At 30.7% G+C, this 27,685-nt stretch overlaps 1 protein-coding gene across 1 annotated transcript; it reads right to left on the bottom strand.

Moving 5' to 3' along the window:
• Positions 1 to 802: 802 nt before the first annotated feature.
• LOC107448244 (uncharacterized) lies at positions 803 to 21,085 on the bottom strand. The gene is made up of 9 exons (XM_087155943.1): positions 20,578 to 21,085; positions 16,863 to 16,913; positions 14,699 to 14,823; positions 13,004 to 13,071; positions 11,086 to 11,246; positions 10,231 to 10,281; positions 8,004 to 8,201; positions 5,944 to 6,142; positions 803 to 1,090 (listed from the first exon to the last, which is right to left on the bottom strand). The coding sequence occupies exons 1-9, from the start codon at positions 20,630 to 20,632 to the stop codon at positions 994 to 996; spliced, it is 1,005 nt and encodes a 334-aa protein (XP_087012069.1). The 5' UTR covers positions 20,633 to 21,085; the 3' UTR covers positions 803 to 993.
• Positions 21,086 to 27,685: the final 6,600 nt, after the last annotated feature.

Raw genomic sequence — 27,685 nt, 5'->3', positions numbered from 1 at the left:
TTAATGCTGCTGCTAAATTCAACAACAAGCTATGTCAGAAAATATTATAATCTGAAAAAAAAACATTTTTTTTTCTTCAAACACAACTAATTTAAAATTTTAAAAGAATGGGCTGAAAACTTTTCCCCAAACTGCAAAAATCTTAGCAAAATTCTAATATTTTATTTAATTAAAAAGTTTAAAAGTTAAAACTGAATTAAAAGTTTTAAAAATCGTTCATTCATTCTGCATAATGCTGCTTTATACAGATAATATGCAGTAGTTTTTGTATATAATCGTAAATAAAAGTTCTCAATCTTAATCGAAGAATTAATATAGGATATTTGGAAAATTTTTAAAAAAATCAATAAAATTTAAAAAAAAACATAGCTTGAAAAATTAAAAAATGTACAATTCATTCTCTGGATAATATTGCAAAACCATGTCAAAATGCATTTTGACTTTTCATTCTATAGTTAATATTTCAACTTCAAATATTATGATTTTATGAAATCAAAATAACTCTAATTAAGGTGTTTCATATAAATATGCAAATTATATATGTATATATTACTATATATATATATGGCCCTCGGAAACAAAATGAATGAATAATAGGTGCTGATAAAGTAAGGAAGCTACAAATAAACTAAGATTCGAGATAACATATTTTACGAATTTAGTGTAATTTTACAACCGATTCAGTTTTTTAAAAAGAAAAAAGTTAAGCTAGTTTAAAAAAAATGTTGTTTACGACTTTATAATCTGAATAGAAGAATAAAGAAATAGTAAACAATAAACTAAAAAAATGCAAGGAAAAATGGAGATTTGTAAAAGTTTTATTATTAAAATATCTACTTTTCTAAATGATTAATGCCTTATTCCATAAGGCAAATTTTTAAGACAACAAAGTTTAATGGGTAAAGATGTGGTTTTTCAAGGATATACAACAATAATTTTATGTACAAATCATACATTTAAAAAAAAACATGAAAGTATGAAATATAAGTATTTTCATTCTGATTTTATTGGAATAAACCAATGCATATAGTCATTTTCAAAAACGTGTAACGTTGTTCCATCAATCAGTTCCTTACTGCTTTCTAAGCCACTGAAACAAAAATAAAAATACGTGAAATTAAATATTATTTTTTAAAAATCATTTTTAGATAATGTTCTTTAGCTACTGTTATGCAATTATGGAAATATTGCCATTGCTATAATCGGCGACAATTCACTGAATCCCAGATTTCGCATCACGAACTCGCCGCTTTGCCGCTCTCTACTGAATACTTTCATTTAGTGATTTAAAAAAAAAGGATGTGGCATTACGTGTTTTAGCTGCAAAGGAGGGGAATTCTTACTCTCCTCTCCTCTGCTCCACATCAATTAATCTAAAAATTATTGATAAAAAAAAATGAGTAATGCATTTAAAGTTCATAACTGGGTATCGTGCACAGAATTATATTTACTGTTGAAAAATGTAATTTATTAAAAATAATAATAACTATACTTTCAAACGTTGTATTGATCTGGTTTTCATTTAAGCAAATTAATAAATGTAATAACATATAAAAAATATAAAAATATGCTCAACGAAAAATGAAACGACGTTCAAAGGAAAATATAGAGTTACTAAATTTTTTAACAAAAAATCTGTTGTTCTAGAATCTAGATGGTATGCTTTGCCGCTCTCTACTGAATACTTTCATTTAGTGATTTAAAAAAAAGGCATGTGGCATTACGTGTTTTAGCTGCAAAGGAGGGGAATTCTTACTCTCCTCTCCTCTGCTCCACATCAATTAATCTAAAAATTATTGATAAAAAAAAAATGAGTAATGCATTTAAAGTTCATAACTGGGTATCGTGCACAGAATTATATTTACTGTTGAAAAATGTAATTTATTAAAAATAATAATAACTATACTTTCAAACGTTGTATTGATCTGGTTTTCATTTAAGCAAATTAATAAATGTAATAACATATAAAAAATATAAAAATATGCTCAACGAAAAATGAAACGACGTTCAAAGGAAAATATAGAGTTACTAAATTTTTTAACAAAAAATCTGTTGTTCTAGAATCTAGATGGTATGCTTTGCCGCTCTCTACTGAATACTTTCATTTAGTGATTTAAAAAAAAGGCATGTGGCATTACGTGTTTTAGCTGCAAAGGAGGGGAATTCTTACTCTCCTCTCCTCTGCTCCACATCAATTAATCTAAAAATTATTGATAAAAAAAAAATGAGTAATGCATTTAAAGTTCATAACTGGGTATCGTGCACAGAATTATATTTACTGTTGAAAAATGTAATTTATTAAAAATAATAATAACTATACTTTCAAACGTTGTATTGATCTGGTTTTCATTTAAGCAAATTAATAAATGTAATAACATATAAAAAATATAAAAATATGCTCAACGAAAAATGAAACGACGTTCAAAGGAAAATATAGAGTTACTAAATTTTTTAACAAAAAATCTGTTGTTCTAGAATCTAGATGGTATGCTTTGCCGCTCTCTACTGAATACTTTCATTTAGTGATTTAAAAAAAAGGCATGTGGCATTACGTGTTTTAGCTGCAAAGGAGGGGAATTCTTACTCTCCTCTCCTCTGCTCCACATCAATTAATCTAAAAATTATTGATAAAAAAAAAAATGAGTAATGCATTTAAAGTTCATAACTGGGTATCGTGCACAGAATTATATTTACTGTTGAAAAATGTAATTTATTAAAAATAATAATAACTATACTTTCAAACGTTGTATTGATCTGGTTTTCATTTAAGCAAATTAATAAATGTAATAACATATAAAAAATATAAAAATATGCTCAACGAAAAATGAAACGACGTTCAAAGGAAAATATAGAGTTACTAAATTTTTTAACAAAAAATCTGTTGTTCTAGAATCTAGATGGTATGCTTTGCCGCTCTCTACTGAATACTTTCATTTAGTGATTTAAAAAAAAGGCATGTGGCATTACGTGTTTTAGCTGCAAAGGAGGGGAATTCTTACTCTCCTCTCCTCTGCTCCACATCAATTAATCTAAAAATTATTGATAAAAAAAAAATGAGTAATGCATTTAAAGTTCATAACTGGGTATCGTGCACAGAATTATATTTACTGTTGAAAAATGTAATTTATTAAAAATAATAATAACTATACTTTCAAACGTTGTATTGATCTGGTTTTCATTTAAGCAAATTAATAAATGTAATAACATATAAAAAATATAAAAATATGCTCAACGAAAAATGAAACGACGTTCAAAGGAAAATATAGAGTTACTAAATTTTTTAACAAAAAATCTGTTGTTCTAGAATCTAGATGGTATGCTTTGCCGCTCTCTACTGAATACTTTCATTTAGTGATTTAAAAAAAAGGCATGTGGCATTACGTGTTTTAGCTGCAAAGGAGGGGAATTCTTACTCTCCTCTCCTCTGCTCCACATCAATTAATCTAAAAATTATTGATAAAAAAAAAATGAGTAATGCATTTAAAGTTCATAACTGGGTATCGTGCACAGAATTATATTTACTGTTGAAAAATGTAATTTATTAAAAATAATAATAACTATACTTTCAAACGTTGTATTGATCTGGTTTTCATTTAAGCAAATTAATAAATGTAATAACATATAAAAAATATAAAAATATGCTCAACGAAAAATGAAACGACGTTCAAAGGAAAATATAGAGTTACTAAATTTTTTAACAAAAAATCTGTTGTTCTAGAATCTAGATGGTATGCTTTGCCGCTCTCTACTGAATACTTTCATTTAGTGATTTAAAAAAAAGGCATGTGGCATTACGTGTTTTAGCTGCAAAGGAGGGGAATTCTTACTCTCCTCTCCTCTGCTCCACATCAATTAATCTAAAAATTATTGATAAAAAAAAAATGAGTAATGCATTTAAAGTTCATAACTGGGTATCGTGCACAGAATTATATTTACTGTTGAAAAATGTAATTTATTAAAAATAATAATAACTATACTTTCAAACGTTGTATTGATCTGGTTTTCATTTAAGCAAATTAATAAATGTAATAACATATAAAAAATATAAAAATATGCTCAACGAAAAATGAAACGACGTTCAAAGGAAAATATAGAGTTACTAAATTTTTTAACAAAAAATCTGTTGTTCTAGAATCTAGATGGTATGCTTTGCCGCTCTCTACTGAATACTTTCATTTAGTGATTTAAAAAAAAGGCATGTGGCATTACGTGTTTTAGCTGCAAAGGAGGGGAATTCTTACTCTCCTCTCCTCTGCTCCACATCAATTAATCTAAAAATTATTGATAAAAAAAAAATGAGTAATGCATTTAAAGTTCATAACTGGGTATCGTGCACAGAATTATATTTACTGTTGAAAAATGTAATTTATTAAAAATAATAATAACTATACTTTCAAACGTTGTATTGATCTGGTTTTCATTTAAGCAAATTAATAAATGTAATAACATATAAAAAATATAAAAATATGCTCAACGAAAAATGAAACGACGTTCAAAGGAAAATATAGAGTTACTAAATTTTTTAACAAAAAATCTGTTGTTCTAGAATCTAGATGGTATGCTTTGCCGCTCTCTACTGAATACTTTCATTTAGTGATTTAAAAAAAAGGCATGTGGCATTACGTGTTTTAGCTGCAAAGGAGGGGAATTCTTACTCTCCTCTCCTCTGCTCCACATCAATTAATCTAAAAATTATTGATAAAAAAAAAATGAGTAATGCATTTAAAGTTCATAACTGGGTATCGTGCACAGAATTATATTTACTGTTGAAAAATGTAATTTATTAAAAATAATAATAACTATACTTTCAAACGTTGTATTGATCTGGTTTTCATTTAAGCAAATTAATAAATGTAATAACATATAAAAAATATAAAAATATGCTCAACGAAAAATGAAACGACGTTCAAAGGAAAATATAGAGTTACTAAATTTTTTAACAAAAAATCTGTTGTTCTAGAATCTAGATGGTATAGTCATTTTGTTTTGTATAGTAAATTTTCAAACTGTAAATTTTTTATTTGTGACGGCGTGATTTTTAAGAACACATAATTCAATAAACATAACTGAAGCATTCATAGTTACTCGATTAATAAATTCACGAATTTGTCTCGGTGAACTGAAATCACCTCCCTTATTTTATCAAAATAATTGTCTAAAATGAAGTAAAAAAATATACACAATCGGCATTGCCAAAGAAAAAAATAACCAGCAGGGAGTCATCAAAATCTGAAGAATCATTACTAAGATCTATCAAAGTGAAGTGAGGGTTAAAAGCTATTAAAATCAATTTATTTAATATGTAGAAAGAGTAGATTAATTCAGAAGGGGGATTTCCGAACCATGAACATTGCGCTTGTAGTAATTGATTACATATGAACTAATATTAACGAAACCGTATTTTTTTACGCCGTACCTTATTTTGTCAAATAATCTTGTTTTATGCATAATCGAAAAATAATTATATCGAGAGAGAATTTTTTTTAACATTATTTATGAAATTTTGAATTATTATTAGTTTTAAAAGTTCCTTTTATATCTATAACGAACGCTATTTTTTTTTTCAAGCTTCCGCAATATTGAAATATTTTCAAAATTAAATTTTTTAAAAAAAAGGGGAAAAGTGCAGTTGCGTGTTTACAGCATATTTTAAAGTTTATAAGTAAACCTTTGTGCTTTATTTCAGGTTTTCTTGTGGATCAAAAAAGCTTATCTAGTCATTTTTGAAGTATGTTAAAGAAAATTTGCATCCCATGGATATTCAAAAATTCAGAAACGATTTTGAAAGAATTTTTTTTAATGCATATACATTTTTTCGTTATTTAAAAACAACCATTAATAATTTGCATTCTGTGCGGAACATGTTCACTAACTTTTCTTATATAAATTCATTTTCAGTCAATAATTTGCATTCATTCAGTTTTATATGCTATCAAATATTACCTCATTTCCTTCTCTTCAGAGCAAAGACAGTGCCTCATTTGAATCGCACTTTCCCCAGTCTTCTTACTGCAAACAATTGTTGGCAAACCTCTCAAACCCAAGCCTTTGCATTCTCGAGTACGTCGCTGTATTTGTTGAGGATCACACATGTCTTCTGGCGTAGAACACGAACTCCAAGATGACCATTGAGACCATTCACCTGAAATAGATAGAAATAAACATAAAGATTATCATGAAAATAAAAAAAAACTATATAAATAAACAGAATGTTTACAAGTACATGCGTGTTTGTACCATATACAAATCCGCAATTCTAAAATAATCCAGGCTAAAATTGGCATACACACCTTCAAAGACACGGTGGATCTACCTGTTTACTTTAAAATTTTCTACGACTATCAGCCACATTCAGGCCTCATCTTTGCTCTGAATATAAGCAAAAATCCGTTTGAAGCGTGGGAAGAGGTTTTTCACTTCCTCAAACATACTCAAAATAGAGCTCGTTACGTAATAGAACTGGCATCGGAAACTAAATTGGACTAAAATTTTAAAAGAGACTGACAAAATTCTTTGGAAATTCATCCCTCCAACTGCCGCTTGGTGGGGCGGCTGGTGGGAGAGACTGGTTCGTACGGTAAAGGAGCTGTTAAAACGCACTTTGGGTAAATTTGCATTATCCTATGAAGAACTCTATACTTTAATTTGTGATTGTGAATCCATAATAAATTGTAGGCCCTTAACCTATGTATCAGAAGATCCGCAGGAGTTGATCCCTCTCACACCTGCTATGTTTCTTATCGAGAACCGGAGTTCCAATGTTGAGGATATTGATGAATTAAATTCATTAAGTCTTAATAAAAGAATAAAATATAGAAGTAAGTTATTAAAAGACCTACGACAGCGTTTTAGGAAGGAATATCTTGGACAGCTGGTGCAGAAACACAATGAGAAACGATCTCGTGAGCCCAGTGTAGGAGAAATAGTCCTGATAGGAGATGATAATAAAAAACGTTTATTTTGGCCCTTGGCTAAAATTATTGAGTTGATTCCAGGACCTGATGGGAAGATTCGCACTGTTAAACTTAAGACCCAGAATGGTTCAATTTTACGTCCAATTCAACGTATCTTCCCACTAGAAATTCAGGCAGATGAAATGAGCATCACTGTAGATAAGAAACATGGTGTAGATGAATCGAATTCTGGCGCTGAATGTAAAGTCAAAGGTGGCTCATCACCTGATAAGACCATAATGCAGCGATATACTTCCTCTGGAAGATGTGTAAGATCTCCCAAAAGACTTGATTTGTTTAATAATGTATTTTATGAGCTTGAGACTCACTCTGAGTTTCAACGGGGGGAGGATGTTGTGAAATGAAGTGCAGTGAGGAAAGTGTTGGCGATGCGCGCCTCTGTGCTTGGCGTCAGACTTTGTCATTCAATGTTATGATTCCGTCGGAGAAGCAGCTCTGACCAAGGAGCTGTTTGTTTTGTTGAATAAATGTTCATTTTGTATTTAGAAGGCCTATGTGTCACTTTTATTTCCAATGCACCCAGCATCTGGTAGATGCAGCCCATGAACGATCTGGAATTTCTCCTTCGGTTTCTAACATTCACGAAATCAAGTTCTGACAACCTAAGTGCTAGACAAACGTTACAGATCTCAAGGCAGCAAAATCAATTTTTTCTTCTTCTTATACGCAAAATAACATGTAGAACTAATAGAAAGAAGTCGATAGTTTTTGACATTACATATAAGTTTATAAGCTCAATAACAACCTGGACGCGGGGTTTCACCTGACTACTAAGAAGTATGGAAATTAATTGTGGGCCGGTGCGCGTCGGAAGTATTGTACAAAGACTCCAGCTATTGCTGGAATGCATACCTAGAACTTCCAATTCTCTCGTAACTTTAGCCAAGGAGGTAGCATAAAAATATTTAAGTGAGTAGCGGGAAAGGGGAAATGACTATAAGCATGGCATTTGTTAGTTTTGTTTGCATTTGCTTCTTTTCCCTTCGAAGCATATAAGTGAAGATGTCAAACAGTGTTGTCACTGATTACCTGGTAGGAGTAATGAAGATGTAGTTAAAGTGGCAATGGAAACAGGCAGAGGACACAAACAAGGTCTTGTTTCCACAACTTCATGATGACCACTGCAGACATCCTTCAATGAACCCTGGCATCGTCGTTTGCGTACGCGTATGCGAGTTGAATCACAGGTTCCATTCTTCATACAAGAACTCCATTCTGACCATTCTCCTGAAACATGCAATTGAAAATCGGAAAATCTCAACCATTTGTAGTTTTTTTTTCTTTTTTCATGTTTAAGTAAAAAATAAGTGAAGTATTCCCTAAACAGCATGGTGTGAGTCAGAAGGTCATTGAGAATAAAGGTCCACGATTTGGAGATCAATGGTATGATTATGGTAGTGTGGTCAGCACTACGAACAGGAAACCTTTACTTCACTGTCTAGCTTGTACCCATCTATCTAAGCTGGATGGACTTCACTGAAGATCGAACTCCAGTCCTGCTCGATGATAGCTCAGTGTTTTTTCCCACTTAGCTATTGCAGCTATTTTCATGCTTGAGATCAGATTAAAAATTAGATTAATTAAGACTTAAAAAGTATATTCGTTTACGGGGGATTATGGGGTTCTCAAATTTATCTCCAATTCGTGATTAGGAAGCGGAAAAAAAGAGGATATTTAAAATTAAGAATATAGTACTTAAAATAATAATCGTGAAATTTTATCAAAAATTTTGTTTGTAAATTTAGAGAAACTTAAGATTAAAAAAAAATCTGAACAAACTTTTGCGCGAAAAAAAGTGAGGATTTATTACAGTATGTTTGCTAAAATATCGGTGCTCATTCCCTTAACCAAATACGAAAGCAGATGTAAAAATATTAAATTTCAAAAATAATTACGAGCAAGAAAGAAATATCAGTATGCGACTCAAGCTAATAAAGCCTATTATACACAACATTGGAAGTCTCGTCTCAACAACAGCATCCGCGTCAATACAGGAGTTTCAAGCCGCTATGGTTCAAGGAATAGACGATTTATCGGCACAAGATCTTGAGTCACGCTCGAGAGGAATACCACAGTTGCCTCTATGGAAAAAGATGACCTTCGAGGGAACAGAGGCTCAGTTCAAACCAAGTTGCGTAAAGACGACCTAGCAATGAACAAGGGCTGCACGCAGCACAGCCGGCGTGCCACACTCTAATCCATTGGAACGCCCTCGGACTGGATGTCAGATACGAACGTTCTGGTGTACAAGTAAAGTCCTGTAGTGGACTGATTGTTAAGACACGGTTCTCAGCAAATCCCCGAAAATCAAGCATCACTGGTTGCGGTCAGTGTGCAGGTGGGTGACCACTTGGATCAGTCTGCGTAGGGACTGAGGGTGTGCGGTATTGGTCCTCGTTAAACTGTTCTACCGTAAAGTGCTCGACTTCTCGTGCAGGTCGTCGGGCTACCGAAGCGGGGGTGTCATCCTCTCTGCAGAGGATCAAAATTGTGATGGCATGTCTTCAGAGCATCCTCCGGGATGTTTCCCAGACCGTCGCCAATAGCCTGTTGTGCAGCTCTAGTGAGAAGTAAATGAATTGCAATAACAATAGCGTACAATGCAATAACAATATTGTTGTTGTTGTTCATTTTCGTCGCACTAGAGCTGCCCAATGGGCTATTGGCGACAGTCTGGGAAACGTCCCTGAGGATGATCCAAAGACATGCCACCACAATTTTGACCCTCTGCATAGGGGATGGCACCCCCGTTTCATTAGCCCGACGACCTGCACGCGAAGTCGAGCACTTTACGGTAGAACAGTTTAACGAGTACTAATACCGCACACCCTTGGTCCCTACGCAGACTGATCCAAGTGGTCACCTACCCGCACACTGACAGCAGCCAGTGATGCTTGACTTCGGTGATCTGCTGGGAACCGTGTCTTAACGATCAGTCCACTGCGGGATCTGAAATTATTAGCAAAAGTACCAATCGTAGAAGCTTTGATATTTACGCAATGGATCCACGGAATCAGGTCAAAGTTATGTCAATAAGTGAGGGAGAGAGAGATTTTGTAAACAATAATCATAATGCAAAAATATGTAAGGAAAAAAAATCAAAGATAAATGAGATGCCACAGTAAGGAATTTGAAGATTTTGTTGCCGTTAAAAAAAATTAAGGAATGGACCATTCTAAAAGTTAGCGACAGCAGGAAAAAAGGAATCGAGAAAGATTAGGAATTAGTGCATTAAAAAAAAAACAGCATTCCATACCTGATTCGCTTAAATTTTCAGAGGCATTCTCATTGGTTTCCATTTTCATAGCTGTAGGGTAACAAAAAAAAATCTTAGTTAATTCAAACAATTCTAACTGAATAAACAATCAATTAAACTGAGTAAACAATTCTCAGTTTAATTGATTTTTCTGGATGTTCTCATAAAATAATATTTAGTGTTTTTATTTTAGCCAAAATTTATCATTAAAGTCTTGATAGTAGCTTGAATCGCTTTTAATTGAACATGAATATCTTTATTTTATTTTATAACTGATGTTGAACAACCGACTCATTTTTGGATTTATGGTTATAAGTGTTTAGCACCATAGCTTTAAAGTTTTGAGCCAAATACAGACGACAAAGAGAACTTTTTGATCAACCACTGGGGCAAACTATCCTTCATGATGAACCTTTTAATGAAACTAACCTGTATTTACGTTACAATGAGAGGAAAACCATGAATCCTCCCATGATTAACCCGACGGCAAGAGGATTCTAACCCCTGATTAGTCTACCAATAATTGGAAATAGCTAGAAATAAAAAGTAAACTACTAAGTCTTTCGTATGTTAACCGATGCATGAAATCGCCAAAGATAAAATTTGTAATAATAATGTTGCCAACTTTAACAGCTTATTATTTGACATAATTTTGATATTTTATCGTTGTAATTTTTTGATGGAAAGTTACACATTTTGCCAGTCAGAAGCAATCATTGTAAGCTTCAAAAATCATTTTAAAAAATGATTTATTTTATTAAAAAGAGAACTGTCTACATTCGAAACATCAATATTACGCGAGCTATTTATCAATTTATTATCGCTATTTTACTTTTAATTGTATGATTTTCTTACCAGCAAATCGAACTGTGTGAACATCAATGTAGAACATTCCTGGGGGAAGAATTCCTTTTCCTTCTTCTAAAGCACGTACAAAGGCAAAACCAACTCTTTGTGCTCCATCCGGTAGAGGTCGCTTCAGGTGCACTGTACACTGGACGATAACACTGCCATTGCTAAATTAGAATAACCAATATTTTGATTTGTGAAAAATATTAGTTGAATTTAACAGAATGCAAGGAAGAAAAAAAGCTCTAAACAACGTTTGATCTAATAATCGGATTTTCATGTACTGTGTGGGACTCAATCTGAATGATTCAAGAGCCTCGTCTTAAATATGCCATATAATTTGCGCCAATAAGTTACAAAATCAGACAAAAAAAATATACACTTTCTGTAAATAAATTTACCTCTTCTTCGACTGATTCGTATTCTTTGCATTAACCTCAAAATCTATTTAAAAAGTCGTATATGTAAAATTTCGATTTCTCTAGTCGAATCGATTTTCGGTTCGACTAAAGAAATCTATCTGAAACTAAAGACAATATTTCGTACAAATATTGTCTTTAGTTTCAGGTGAGGCTCTCAAGCAATCAAGATTAAGTCCTAGTACTTGAAAATTCGATAGTTAGATCAAAAGTTATTCACGATGTTAAATTTTTATTTTATTTCGCTCACTTACATGTCGTAAACTTATTGAATTATACGGGTCTTAGCACACATCTACTGTCATTTTGCTATACATCATGCTAATCGGAAGTCTCCAGCACTTTTCAATCCGCGTGACAGCTTTTAGATTAATTACATTTAGTCCACTCACATTTGGGGTAAATATAGCTTGATTTATTTCAAGATATACTTGCAGTAAGTCTACAACGTTCACTGCATTAAGCTTAATCAAATTCAAACTGAGTTTTCTCGAACATTTTCTAATAAATCTTAGGACAAATAAGCTGCTTGTAATGAACCTAATAAATACTAAGCTCTATCGGAGATATAGAGAATTAATATATCCAATTAGCCTTGCGCTTTGTAAAATGGCAGTGATATTTTCAAAGAGCAGGGCTTTTCAACTAGCTTACGGCAAACTATTTGAAATTCTATAATGAATAAAATTAATTTGCCAGACACAAATGAATATTTTAATAGAAAAAAATAATATAAAAATGGAAAATATAATAAATAAATTATTATATTATCTCAATTTAAAAAATAAGTAATATAATAAATAATATAAAATAAATAAGTAATATAAAATTTATAATAGAAATTATTTGTTCTTCAAGAAAGGGAATTTAGTATAAGTTTTTTAAACTAATCGTCCATGATTATTTTAACAGTTTTTATAGCTGAAAACATTTTAGTTTTTGCAGAGAATTTTTCTAAAGAAAAGTATTTAAGACAAAGCTTATGATTTTTGTAACACGAAATGTATCGTTTTTGTTTTCGTCGTTGATTTTGGTAGAGAAACGATCAACGGTATCCATTTAATTTTGTAGTGGACAGTATTAATTAAAAACTAAAAGTGATAGCTTAATAAAATCATCTTTATTATTTATTTTTCCTTTTTTTTTTTTTTGAAAATATTAAAAAAATAAACAAATGTTATTTTGATTAATAGGGAAAAACTTTGATTAAATCTTGAAATTGTGAGTGGAAAAAATCGATTATATTAAAGAAAAATTAAAAAGTATAATTTTTAAAAAAGCAGTTCATATATAATAAAGAAAATAAAGTAATAATATGAAAGTAATAGAGGAAAGTGATAGATTAAAGTAATAAAGTAATAAAGTAGTAGTACCAAACGCCTCGTTATATATTATATGTAATTCTTAAAAAATATTTAATTATCTAAATATTAAACCCTGTTCCAAAAAATAAATAAATAATAAAATAAATAATAAAATAAATAAATAAAATAAAGGATCCTTACCTGAACTGAAAATCATTGCTGGTATTGTAAAGATTTACCAAAGGACTATCCATAAAAAGAACGTCAAGCTATAAGAAATAAAAATTGAAATTATTAATTATTTTTTGTATACATACATTTTACGGAACTACACACATATTTTTTTAATTATTATTTCAAAGAGCTACTTTTAACCAGATTTATTTTGCCCATTTTGCCTCTACTCTGAAATATTTTTAGGAAAACTTAGAGCTGAAAACAAAGTTTACTCAAAGAACCATTGACTGACTTGCAAACAAATTAGGTCAGAAGGCTTGCCCGTGTGGCAAGTGACATTAGAAACAACAACAACAAATTATGTTTGTTATAATATTGGCTAGAGTTTTTACAATTATTGCTACTCAGAGACACGGGTAATAGAATGCTCACCTCCCAATGAGGTGACTCGTGTACGATTAACGGCGATTGTTGGACGATACGAATTTCTCATCCGGCTCGCTACCACCCTAAGTGCTGACGTATAATATACTCAGTGATAGACAAAATATGAGTTAGAATTCTCCTGCCGTTGAGCTAACAGTGAGAGGTTTTCGTGATTTTCCACGTGAAGCAAATATGAATTAGTTCCATCAAAAAAAGTCCTCCATGAAGGCTAGTTTGTCCCAATGCTTGATCCAGGAGTTCTCTTGTGTCTTGAGTTGGAGTCAAAATTATAAGAATATGGCGTCGGATATTAATGGTCGTAAACTAAAAATTGGTATGGCTTTTCAACACTTGTTGTAAAATAAAATATTTAAGATTGTAGATTATTAACGGGAATCTAACAATTTAACGAGTGCCTATGAAATATACGTTATTTTAATAAATAAAAAAAAATTTCAACGACTATATAAAAAAAAAAAGAACAAGTGTATCTATATTCAATATATTTAAAAATTATTCGTTAAAACGAGCAATTAATTTGATGAATGGTTCTAATACTAGGGTGGATTTCAGGCATTTTTGATACCCAATAAAATATTATTTTTTTATCATGGAATTTTAAAGCTTGTTGGCTTAGGTGTTTATGATATCCAAAAATGTATTCGATTAAAAGTTATTACGTACATACATTATTGTTAGAATTTGTCAGATGCTTCAATTTCTATAAATTTTAAAAAAGAGCAATCCTTGAAAACAGGCTGCCCAAAATGACCAAGTCAAAATTCTCTTTTATCTTGCAGCAATTTCTAATTCGGAAAATAACTCCAAAACACTTATATATTTCAGAAAAATGCATTTTTTTAAGAAACTAGAAAATATCTCTGAATTTGTTTTAAATTTTTGTTTTGACCAAAAGAAGTATCTGTTACCAAAGATCGGTTTTGTTGAAGATGATCTGTTTTTTAAATGGGTCATTAATTTCAAAAATACCTCAAATTTGAATTACCTTAATTCACTCTATTTACACCTATTATATCAACTGAAGAAGAAAAATTAATATATTTCTTTATTTAATTATTCTGCTAGTTAGAAATGACAAATATTGTAAGACATTAAACTTGCAGACAAAGACAGAATTTTTTTTTCCTGAACTAATATATCAATTACATATTTTTTTTAAAAAATTGTTAAATGTAATAAACAAAATTAACTGCTGTTAAACTATTATTATTGTATGATTTTTATTATTGTTGTTGCGATTGGTATTATTATTACGAAAGGAATAAACCTTACAGAATGCTTGAGTTCAGCTACCAATTGCAAATGCTGTTCAGACGTCTTCTCGGTTAGTTCAATCTCGAATTTTCTATTCATAATTCGAAAATGAGTGGCCACTCTATTTATACCTATGATATCACCTAAAGAAGAAAAATTAATATATTTTTTTATTTATTTATTCTGCTAGTGAGAAATGACAAATATTGTAAAGAAATACATTATATTGTAAAGAAATACAAAAACTGAAAAAAAAATTTCCCGAACTAATACATTAATTAAATATTTTTTAAGAAATAGTTATATGTAATAAACAAATTAACTGCTGTTAAACTATTGCTACTAGTAACTCAATACAAAAAAAAAAATGTAAGGATAATAAAATTGCTATTGTGTGAAGAAATATAACAATTGCGTGTACATTTTTCAAATTTACGTGTAGCGCTATTTATTATTTCATTTAGCATCATACAAATATAGAAAATGTCTCAAAGCTAATCGAATCCGACCAATAGTATATTTAAAACTGCCTTCATTGAATTTCCTATAATTTATAGCAATTTAATAACTTTACAAGCTATAGCTAAGTACCATGTAGGAATTTGCTCACATTTAATAGCATACAAATGACAGTTGAAAGATATTGAAAACTCCATAAAAAATAAATAAATAAAAAAAAGAAAGAGCAACAAAACGGCAAGTTATTTTTGCTAGTAGTTTCCTGTTAATTATTATGATTTTACTAAGGGGATTCAGCTCCGTTTCCCGCTCGCTTCGTTCATAAATTTTTTTCTGCTCAGCATTTTTGTTTCTGACAAAAAATAGATTGTTATATCAAAATTAAAGCTTCAAGTAAATTATCCCAAAATCTTTTGACACATTAACATTTTCGTTACCAATTTTACTTGGATAATTTTTAAAACCAATCATATTCCTCGATTGTTACTGTAGTTTCCTCAGATTTGTTTAAACAACTATTTTACTTTTTTTTATAGTTATTTAATTCTATACAATAAAATAAGGAATAATTATTACTAATTTCATTGTAACAGTAAAATCTCGCATTCCTCAATTATTTACAGTCGCAAATTATTTACATAATTATAAATTATTTACAGTAAAATAAGGTATGAATAAACTATTTACAGAGCAATAACGCTCAAAATAACGCCCAGTAACAGCAAGTAAATGTAAGTAATAATTAATTAGTATTAAGTTAACTAAGTAATTAACAGTTAAGCAACTTTTATTAATTTATGTTGATAACAGTCAAAGATGACTGAATTTTTTTTGCTTGTTATTGGTCTAATAATCTCATTTTTCTATCAATAAGAATGCATCGACAACAAACAGAAATGGTAAAACGACGGTTTTAGATAATTATCATATCATGAATTACCTATCGAGATATTTGCCAAACTGCCTCTATAATAAGTAACTAGATTAATGTTTTGTTATCCTTCAATTAAAATTTTCATAATTCATTGTTTCGCAAAAAGTGGGAATAAGGGTTAAAGTAGTCTATTTTCAATAGCTTAGGTTTCATTGGAAACTTATTCTCACAGAAAAATCGATTTAACGTTCATCCATAGTATTAGTACATCATTGAACCATAGCCTCGAGCAAACTTGTTGCACTTTTTATAAGTTAAAATGAGCTGCATTTCATTGAATTTAATATAGCTTAATTTGCACTATACTATGGTTCAACTTGGATCCATATTAAGGTTGCTGTAAATAAAAGCAATGTTATGGTTCGACACGATTAAAAATTTTCAAAAATCTATACACTGCCCGAATTTATAAAGTTAGCCTGATACAATGCCCAAAATTTTGATAATTATAAATTCCCTATTTCTCTATATCTCTATTTAAGACTTTTTCACGACATCATTTTCCAATTACAGCTTAACCTAAACCATACCATGTTACCTATATGATCCGAAATGCAATAACCTCTATATATAATTGGGCATTGTTTCTGGAAAATCTAAATCTGCAATGTAAAATAAGGGTTTACATCTAAGTCACTTATGGAAATCAATTGATTACTGCCTAGACAAAACTACAACTCATTCATAACAAATACATTGTAAACACACACACATCCTTTACAATATCATTTTAAATTTGTACCTTAAGCTTTTAATAAAATACTACATAACCATTTATAACATACTTACTTTCATTTTCGAAAGGAAACCATGGAAAACCAAATATAAGTCCTCCCTTAACTGAAAAAGAAACAAGCAATTTCAGCCACTAAAGAAGTTTTGTTAACTAACACAGCATTAGCAAATTCAATTCCTCCCAAAGATTGTCTGTGCGTTATAAAATGATTGATAATTAAATGATTGGTTGATTGTTTGTATGTAAGAAAATGGTTGATAATTAATAAACAGCTAGAATGCAAATTTTAATCTTAAAACATTTGTAAAGTTGTACTACTCTTGTAAGAAGCATTCGGCGTTCAGCCATATGTTTGGTACTAATACAGTGAGACCTGTTTTTGTGCGGTCCTTTTTTATGCGATTCTGTTTTTGTGCGATTGGTTTTATGCGATTTTATTTTTGTGCGATTTTTTTTGTGCGAATTATTTTTATGCGGTATATGAACCTTAACGGCGTTAGCACCAGTTTAATGTTTCCTATCAATGTGCATATGCATGTTGTGGACGAACTCTGATTACGTGGTCTCCTTGACAACGATGTATCTGAACTTCGCGATGCTCTGTTTATTTATTTTAATAAGTTCATTTATTATCATCAACTCCATTTTCTCTTCTGTTTAAAATTTATTCTACGCTAAACAAGTCAGTAAAAAATCGTCTGCTGTGTTAAAATACTTTGTATTTTAAAATTAAACCATTATTTTTATTTTGTAAATTCTCGTCTGCGCGTATCTCAAATATACGCTTCGTATTCAGAGTTTTTTACACGATTCATGTGATTAAGGATTCACTTTATAGTGAGATTAAAGGTAAATAAATTAATTACTTTTGTTTCTATTTATATGTAGTTTTTATGATTTTTATTTTATTTTTAGACATAGTAAGTTCTCCCTTAAAATGAATAATTATAGCCAAAACAAAGTAAAAAGACATACAATTCCATTAGAAACAAAAATTCTAATATTAAATAGACTAGCAGATGGTGAAGGATCCACAGCTGTTGCTAAGGAATTTAAATTAGGTGAATCCACGATCAGAGCTATACACAAACGTGCAAGTAAAATATATGAATCTCTTAATAATACAACAAACGACAGTAGTAAAAGAGCATCGTATTCGAGAAATATTGTAATAGAGAAGACGGAAAAGGCTCTCGTGCTGTGGGTTAAACATTTAAATAAAAAACGAATCCCCGTTCACAAAGAATTAATTCAAGAAAAAGCTAGACAGTATTTCAACCAACTGAAGGACTTAGAACCAAGTTCGTCTTCCTGTTTACGGGAAGTGACATTTTCTGCGAGCAATGGCTGGTTTGCTGGATTTTTACAACGGTACGCACTTCATAATGTGAAGATACAAGGCGAGGCAGCGTCCGCCGATGAAACAGCTGCAATGAATTATCGCAAAGTATTAGCGGAAATCATTGATGATGGTGGATATTGCCCAGATCAAGTATTTAATGCAGATGAGACTGGGTTATTCTGGAAAAAGATGCCCAGCCGAACATTCATTGCGAAATCGGAGAAAATTGCAAGTGGTTTTAAAGCGGCAAAGGATCGAATCACACTTCTACTTTGCAGCAATGCCTCTGGTGCAAAGATGTTAACACCACTTATTATAAATAAAGCTTTACACCCACGCGCTCTAAAAGGCGTAAATTTATCAGAATATCCAGTACACTTCATGGCCAATAAAAAAGCATGGGTCACATCAGCTGTATTTGCAACATGGTTCAACGATTCTTTTGTACCAGAAGTTGAAAAATACATGAAAGAGATGGGTCTTCCGTTTAAAGCATTGCTAATTGTAGATAATGCACCCGGTCATCCCTGTATAGAACATCCTAATGTACAAATAGTGTTTTTACCACCAAATACGACTAGCCTTATACAACCACTGGATCAGGGCATAATCGCAAATTTTAAGAAACATTATATCAAATTAACTTTCAGCTACATTTTGAAAAAGCTGGAGAGCGATAAACTAAACCTGACTGAAGTTTGGAAAGAATTCACAATTTTAGACTGCATACACCATATTATTGCAGCAATTGGGCAAATCAAACAACACACATTAAACTCGTGCTGGAAAGCGATCTGGCCTGAATGTGTAATTAATCGAAACGTCACCGAAAACGCGTCAACGTTATTATCTGAAATTAGTGCGCTCGCACATAACTTCGGCGGAGAAGGCTTTGATTCTTTCGGCGTTAATGACTTGAACGAGATGATTGAGGACCAAACTGTGGACGATAGTGACATTATCAATAGTTTGATAGATTATGAAAATGGACAAGAAGAACCGGAATCTATTACAGCAGATAAAATATATGCAGGGATCCAGATTTCGAAAAAATTGGAAACGCATTTTCTTAAAATAGATAAAAATGTGGAAAGACGCTTAAAATTCCAAAAAGAACTGAGATCATGCATGTCTCGCTATCGTGACGTTTACATGCAATTGACCAGTCGACCGTCGTCACAAAAACTGATCACTGACTTTATGGTACCAAAAAACAATTCAATTGAAACCCTATCTTCAAGCGACGACAGCGATTTTCAACCAATTCATTACAAGAAGATGCGCGTTTTGGATTACGACGAGTAGCGGCAAACTATTTAAAGTATAGCTTGAAAACTTCTCCATGTATATGTACAATGAAGAATTAAATATTTTTAAAATTTCTTTAGGTCTAATTTAATTATTTAATTTTATTGAAAGCATTCTCTCATCTATTTCATAAATCATTGATGTATTTTCTGAGTCCGACTTTTTTTATGCGGTCCCTATCAACCGCATAAAAAAAGTTTTTGGTGATATATCGTACAAACTTGTTTATTACATGTCAGAATTTATAAAATTTTCGAATTTTTTTTTGTGCGATTTCTTTTATGCGGTCCCTATCTACCGCACAAAAAAAGGTTTTACTGTATACACATATCGATATACGGTTGAAGTCGCTTATAGTGAGCGTGAAGAGACGGCAATATTGCCTCGTTATAATCGGAAGTTTATTCATGCTTACTGAATTATAAATAAAATATTTACTTTACTTCGGTTGTCCGTTGTTCTTTGGATAGGACTCAAGGCCCGAAAAACATCGCTAAACCCTGCTTTCGTAAAAATTTCATGTGTTTGCTGGATTTGTAATTCATAATAACTTTCACTTGTCACTGGAATGTTAAACAAATGTTTTCAAGTAAGAATTAGCAAACCTGGAGAGATGGGAGTATATAGACATTTTATAAATCACAAAAATATTGCTCGCTGAAACCGGGGTCAGCTCGTTAAAAGCAAGCTCTGCTCCAATAGACTTAACATAGTACCAAACAAGTATTTCCGATTCGTCAGTTAAATCCGAGTTCCTGTCAAATCAGGGCTCGTTATAAGTAAGTTCAACTGTATTAATATATTTACCCTCTCAAGAACCATATACAGGCTTACCCAAAAGTGAAACATGATTGCTGAGTTTGTTGACCTCTGTTTAGGAAACTAGGTATCAATCTATTCTGTTTAGGAAACCATTTCAATTTCATTTAAAAAATAAACTAGTGTTAGTAATTTTATCTACACACTTTGATTACGTTTGATATTGTTGTAATATTGTAGTAACGAAATTTTTGTAACGTTGTTTTCTTTGTCCTCATTTTTGAAAAGGAATCAATATATATGTGTGTGTGTATAGATAAAGACGGTTCATCTATATATTAAAAAATGTGTTACTATACCTGCGTGCACAATAACAGCAACGCCACAAACAACAAGAGCCAAAATGGCAACCATTGCTAAGATAGTAGTCAAACGATACCATGGGGCTTGAATAGATTGGTTGCTTGAGGATGGTTTCCTGAAATCCAACCTCCAAATATTTAAACCAGGAACTTTTGTCAGCTTGGCTCCATTAGAATCTCCAGGAATGCATCTCGATATAAACTTTTGCTTTTTTGTATCAGCTCTTGCGACTTTCCTTGCTTCCAAAGGATCATAATAGGCTGGATTATCAAGCTGAAATTATAAAGAGTAAAAGCACTCTGAAGAACATAATGTTGACGAATATAATCTTTTGGTAATAATAGGTATACTTATGAATCATGTAGTTTGAGAATTTATTCTCAATTGTTTATTGGTTACTATATTCTGTTTATTTTAATTTTGTTTATTTTTAGAAAGAAAGTGAAAGGTAAAAAATTTGGATTTTTGGCTATATAAACAGGGCTGGTAACCGCCATTTTGAAAATGTGATCCTAATAGTTTAGTTAGGAAAGTTGTCGAAAATATGAATCCTTTAATTAATTTCTCTTTTTGCACGTTTCCCACAAGATATTTTAAAGGATTTTAAAAAAAATTGCACTCAGTTATAAAATTCATTTTTCCAAATATAATTCCTTATAAAAAAAATGTATAATTATTTATCGTTCTTTATTATTCATTATGTTATTTAATGAAGGCTGATGAATTCTTTAAATATCAAATCAAGCAAATTTTCACTTAATTTTAAACTGTGTTTTAAATTACAAATTTTGAACAAAATGTAAAAAATGAAGGTTTAAAGAAAGCGGTTTCTTTTTAAAAAATTTTGTAACTTAAAAAATATTTTACTGTGATTTATTTATAATATTTATAATTTTTTACTGTTTGTGTTCGAATTTTATGTTTCGTCTCTTAAAGTTGCATTAGCTTTAATTATGATTTTTTAAATAGTTGCTTTTTTAAATGATTATATATTAATTGTGAGATGTCATTTTGTCAGATGTATTTATTTTTGTTTTAAAAGTATGTTTCAGTTTCCAGATAAATTAAATTGTTGTAAAATTAGTAAAAATATTTCTTCCAAAAAATACAGGAATGGTTTCCAATTTGACAATGAAAGGAACTGTTTCTTCTGACGTGAATTTTAATTTTTAAAGAAGGGAAAAATATATCCACATTTATTGCTTTTTTTTTCCTTTAAAAAGTTTATTTTATTTATTAATAAATGTCTCAAAAATTTAGGTAACACTTCCTTGAAATATTATATTTCTTTCAGAAAAATGTTTACATTGCCAAATAGGAAAGCAAAGTAGTACCTCTCAAAAAATATGCCATTGCTACATTTCAGCTTCATTCGTGTAGTGAGCAAAACGGAAGCCCTCTGAATAACTTTCGTTTTAATGATTGAATTACTATATTTTTTTATAGAAGTGACATAAAATATGCTAATAGATGCTAACTGTTAATGAAATTACGAAATCAGACACAAAAGTGTTCTTTCTCTAACCAAGCATTCAGAGAAATCTGGATTTTTAACTTCCAAAGGGGTAGCCGCAATTAGAAAAATATGGTCCCAAAACTATAAGCCATTTCATGTTAATTCAACTTTTTACATATTTCGCTTCATCTTGGAAATTTTTCAAGAGAATCGGAATACTTTGAGCACATATTTATAAAACTAGGTTTCCTAAGAATGTTTATTCCATATCATAAATATTTTATTACACTTAGTTATTAGTTTCTATTATTTAAATTACTATTGATCGGAAAGTTTTCAACTGTAAGGCATACAAAGTTCAACATAATTTAATACTATGTAGTTTTGTAAGACGAATTAGTTATGTAAAGTCTTTTGTTCAATTTACATAGTTTAAAATGATGTAAAAATTATTATACCTAGAAATGTATTTATTGAATGGATTATTTTTGAATTCCCGAGTTGCTCAATAAGTAAATTAAAGGGTCCAAACTTTCAATCTGGTTAAACTTATGGAGACATATTTCCCAAACAGCGAGAACCTATATATTTTTAGAGTTAAAATTATGAATCCGACGAAAAAAAGGAGTGTTTATTCAGAGAAAATACGTGTATATGTCTGATTTCATATTCAGAGTATAGTACTTAGTATGAGAAAAATTCGAGTCCCGCAGTGGACTGATCGTTAAGACGCGGTTCCCAGCAGATCACCGAAGTCAAGCATCACTGGCTGTGGTCAGTGTGCGGGTGGGTGACCACTTGGATCAGTCTGCGTAGGGACCGAGGGTGTGCGGTATTGGTCCTCGTTAAACTGTTCTATCGTAAAGTGCTCGACTTCGCATGCAGGTCGTCGGGCTACCGAAGCGGATGCGCCATCCCCTCTGCAGAGGATCAAAATTGTGATGGCATGTCTTCGGATCATCCTCAGGGATGTTTCCCAGACCATCGTCAATAGCCCATTGTGCAGCTCTAGTGCGACGTAAATGAACTACAACAACAACAAAAATTCGATAATTCGAACAAAAGTTATTTATTTAATAATATATTGGATGAACTTATATAGCTGAAATAAAATAAATAAAACCAATAACTATAAGTAAATATTAAATTTCAGTTCATTTTAGTATTTATATCTTTGATGATTGTGTTAAAATACGAATTTTGTTGTTTTGTAATGGGCATGCGTGGAATTACCGATGATAACTCTCAAATTCACTTTTGTTTAAATTAATGCGTTTATAATTTTGAAATATAAATTAGTTTGAAGTCTTGGCATTAATAGCAGAACTTTTCTAATATTCTTTTACTATAATAGACACAGAAATGTGAACCGGTGCGTTTAGAGGAGTTTTATGTTTTATTTTTAATAATGTGGTTGCTTTGAGAATTGAAGTGTACCACACTGCTTAATGCTATCGGATGATCGAATCTAAATGTTTAACCCTTAGTGAAATTTTGAACCCAACCCAGAAGATAAGAGAACGCTTGGGTCAAACAATGGAGCAAACTCGCATTCTAGGTGAACATTTTACTGGGTTGTATATACCTGGAAAAAATTAATACCTGGTATCAATTTTTTTGTAAAGAAGCTGAAAATTTCTCAATTTTAGCTCCCACTATCGATTTAATTTTATATCCGTCACCTTCGAATCCATATATATATATTTTCTTAGAAAAAATAAAGCAAACATAATAATATAAATAAAAAAATATATATTAATATCATGACCACTTTTTAATTTTTTTTAGAAGTATGTGTAAACCCTGTTTTTGGTGAAAATAGCCTGCGTTTGCGATACATTAAAAAAAATGCCTGAAAACTAAATTGATTAACCATATGACAACAGAAATCTAAAATTATGTTTCGTGGACGTGAATCTAATCCATGATTAGCTATCGCTAAGTATATTTTTCATTAGCACTATGGGAGAAGAAATTCTACAATTAGTGAATAGTATTCAAATCAATTAACCTTCACTAGGATTCGAAGCTCTTATGCTAATAGGTTTTAGTTTTTTAAAGCCGAACTAAATTATATTTAAAAAGGTAAGACAATAAAAATTTTCAACTATAAGCAACCAAATACAGAAACTAAAAATTTAACAACTGACAAATTAAGGTATTAATTACTGTCTCTAAACCCTAAATTACTCATACGAATGAAAAGTTCAACTTACCCCTTTTTCATAAAATTCGGGAAAAAATAAACCAGGTTGAATATCAATATTAGGAATATCCTTTTTCTCGGGTTCCTTAAAAGTATCGCCGAACGATACAGGTATAATACAGACATTATTGTTTTCCTTATCCAAGGATAACTTTGGAAATTCCTTCTCTTTGGACATTGTCTTCATTATGGAGGACGTATAATGGTAAAATTAAAATCTATAAGTTTTCAATTGCTTAACATTGAAGACAGTTTGTGGTAAAGTAAGAGTTTTCAGTTCATCGTTAGGTACATTGAAATTGTTCTCGAGTTTTCGGCTGTTTTCACACAACAAAAAAAAACTTGCTCCAGGATATTGGGAAGATGAAAACAAAACACTGTCCGCAGTCGCAATTTTGTTTTCACACATGAGAAGACACATTGTTTAGAGTTACGGTCATATTTCCGTGATTTCTAACAAGGGGATGGCTAATTTAAAATCCTGTTTGATTGTTATGAACATCGCCAAATTAGTTCTTAAAAGGAACGTGTACTATTAATGCTGTTATGGGACTAATACGAAAGTAAATTATATATATATATATATATATATATATATACATATATATATATATATATATATATATATATATATATATATATATATATATATATATATACATATATATATATATATATATATATATATATATATATATATATATATATATACATATATATATATATATATATATATATATATATATATATATATATATATATATATATATCCACATTGCTCAATATTTACAGTACCTAAACGATTACCCGTTATCTTCCCTGAAAACTGAAGATTACTAAAATGAACCGCAATATTGATCAAACCAAAACTAAGTATATGTCATGTACGAAATCCAAATATAATTATTACTTTTTAGAAATATTAGAAAGTGCTCGTAAACTGTTCGACTTCCAGAGCAGGTCGTTGGGCTACCAAAGGAGAGCCATCCTCTCTGCAGAGGATCAAAATTGCGATGGCATGTCTTCGGATCATCCTCAGGGATGTTTCCAAGACCGTCGCCAATAGCTCATTGAACAGCTCTAGTACGACGTAAATAAAGTACCTACCTACCCATAATTAAACTTGAACAACGTCAGAAAAAGATAGAGAAATCCTGGAAACTAAGAGAAAATTTTTAGGAAGTATTTTCGGAGGTGTTCAAGTAAATGGAATTTAGAAAAGAAGAACGGATATAGAATCAGATAAAATTTTCAAAATTATGTTTATTAACATCTATTAGTTAATTTTATTAACATATAAGTTTTAGGATTGGCTGGACATTAGATCTAAAATCACTAAGACTACCAAAATGTTTTCACAGCCAAACCAACCGCCTCGAAACAAAGGGTGGTGATATAAAAACCTGAAAATCAAACTCGAAGGTGATTGAAAAACATTGAAAATAAATAAACGAAAAGATAAAGACGAGCATAAGGTCAACTAGTGCTAAATTCTAAAAGAGGTTGTATTGGGGCCCATCCCGGGCATTCCAATACCTCCTAAAAGAGAGAAGGCCTCCGCACGGGCTACCATAAACAAATAATTTGATCCTTTAGTAGTCCAAACGTAACGACATCTTTTGTCTACGCAGCTTACTTGCCCAAACGTGGTGACATCTTTCTTATTTTTGCTCCACAGCTTAATTAATTTTCCTAACATTACTAAATTGATACGTGCTGAGGCCTTCCCTCTTCTAGGAGATGTTGGGCTGTCATGCCACTACTGAAGGGGTAGGACATTTTATCAACGATAGTATTGCATTGAGATAATGCTTATTGATAATACACGACATACTGTTGCTTTCGATATTTGTCACAGTGGATAATTATCGCTATCTATAATAGTCGTAAGATAATCGTATTCAATGTGTTTATCATTTTCGGGAGTCGCCGCGATGTTATCGTTGTTTTTAACTCTCGCTATGTAACTACCTGATTTTTATGAGATGCCGTGAGAATACTTTTAAAAATATCTATCTCTCGATGTTAAAGAAACAAATAGATAATTTACAATGGATCTATCGAGCAGATCTGCGGAGATTAGAGTAGAGAGACTTGATTGTAATTTTCGTCATTTATCAAAAAGTCTTTTTTTAATGCATTTTATACAACACCATTTTATTTGAATCTTTTTTTCGTTTCCTTTAAATAGTTAATTTTATCTACGACAATACAAAACTAATATAATAGTTAGACAACAAACTAATATTATAATAGTTAGTTTTTTCGTTTTCTTTATATAGTTAATTTTAAACATAATGACTTTTAAGATTGTTCACATTTAATTTCAAAATTATGTTATAGAGTTTCGAGTCATTATGTTGGCAACTATGACTGTTATTTTATCAAATTAGATAAATAAATAAAATGTGTTTCTTTGGAAAATTAACGCTAAGATATTTTTTGACAAAAATTATAAATCATATCTGTCGAATCACATGAGTCAAAATCTCCTGAACTCCTTACGCTTTTTCCTTTTATGAGGGAAATGGGAATGATTTGAGGGGAGAATTGAATTTTTTCTAAACAGGCAAGTAAGGCATTATTTCCGGTGTATTTTTCCACCAAACCATAAAATCAAGCCCAAAACGATCGTACAAATAGTTTAGAAGTTATGAGTACGAAAAGAACAATTTTGTACTTGTACTATGCTAAGCATCTAATAATGCTATCTAAATAAGTGAGAATTTCTTTTTTTCTTTTTGTATTCTGTAGGCGAAATCGGAATCAAATATACACGAATCAATCGAACGGATAGTTTAAAAATTATAAACGTTTTCATGCATAAAAAGAACTATTTTTGACATGAATTAATACACTTTTTAATTTTTCATCTATTAGCTATTTGAACGTATGAGGTACATTTTACTATGAAATTTTAAATACTGAATGTAATGAGATGAAATTCAAGTTGATAGGATTATTTATTTGATTTCAAGTTATAAGGTTTTTTTTTCATACTAATAAGTGCAATACAAAAATAGTATAATTTTTACAACAACAAAAAATATTTTCAACTTTATAAATATTAGACCTTTTGAATCATGTTTGGTTTCATTCTATTAATTGAGAAAAATTACGTAAGAAACAGTGCCTCTCTTATTTGTATTACAACTGTCTTATTACAATGTAAGATGTGTAAATATGTGCAAGTACAAAATTGTACTTTCCGTACTTAAAACGATTATAACTTATAATCTATTGATCTGATCATCTTTTAAAATAGTTTCATCCAATTCAGCGGGAAAAATTACATTGGAAAATATACCTAACATTGTCAAATAGTACCCATATAGCAATGTAAAGTGTACACATAAATGCGTGTAAAAGAAAGACTTTATATAATTAAAACTCTTGAACTATTTGTTCTATATTGACTTGTATTTGTGTCTAGTCTCATTCG

This window comes from Parasteatoda tepidariorum, chromosome 2 (assembly GCF_982258835.1).
Source record: "Parasteatoda tepidariorum strain Cologne lab strain chromosome 2, Ptep-v5.0, whole genome shotgun sequence".
NCBI classification, from domain to species: domain Eukaryota; kingdom Metazoa; phylum Arthropoda; class Arachnida; order Araneae; family Theridiidae; genus Parasteatoda; species Parasteatoda tepidariorum.
The sequence above is the reverse complement of the archived record's forward strand: the minus strand, read 5'-3'. Positions and strand labels throughout refer to the sequence as shown.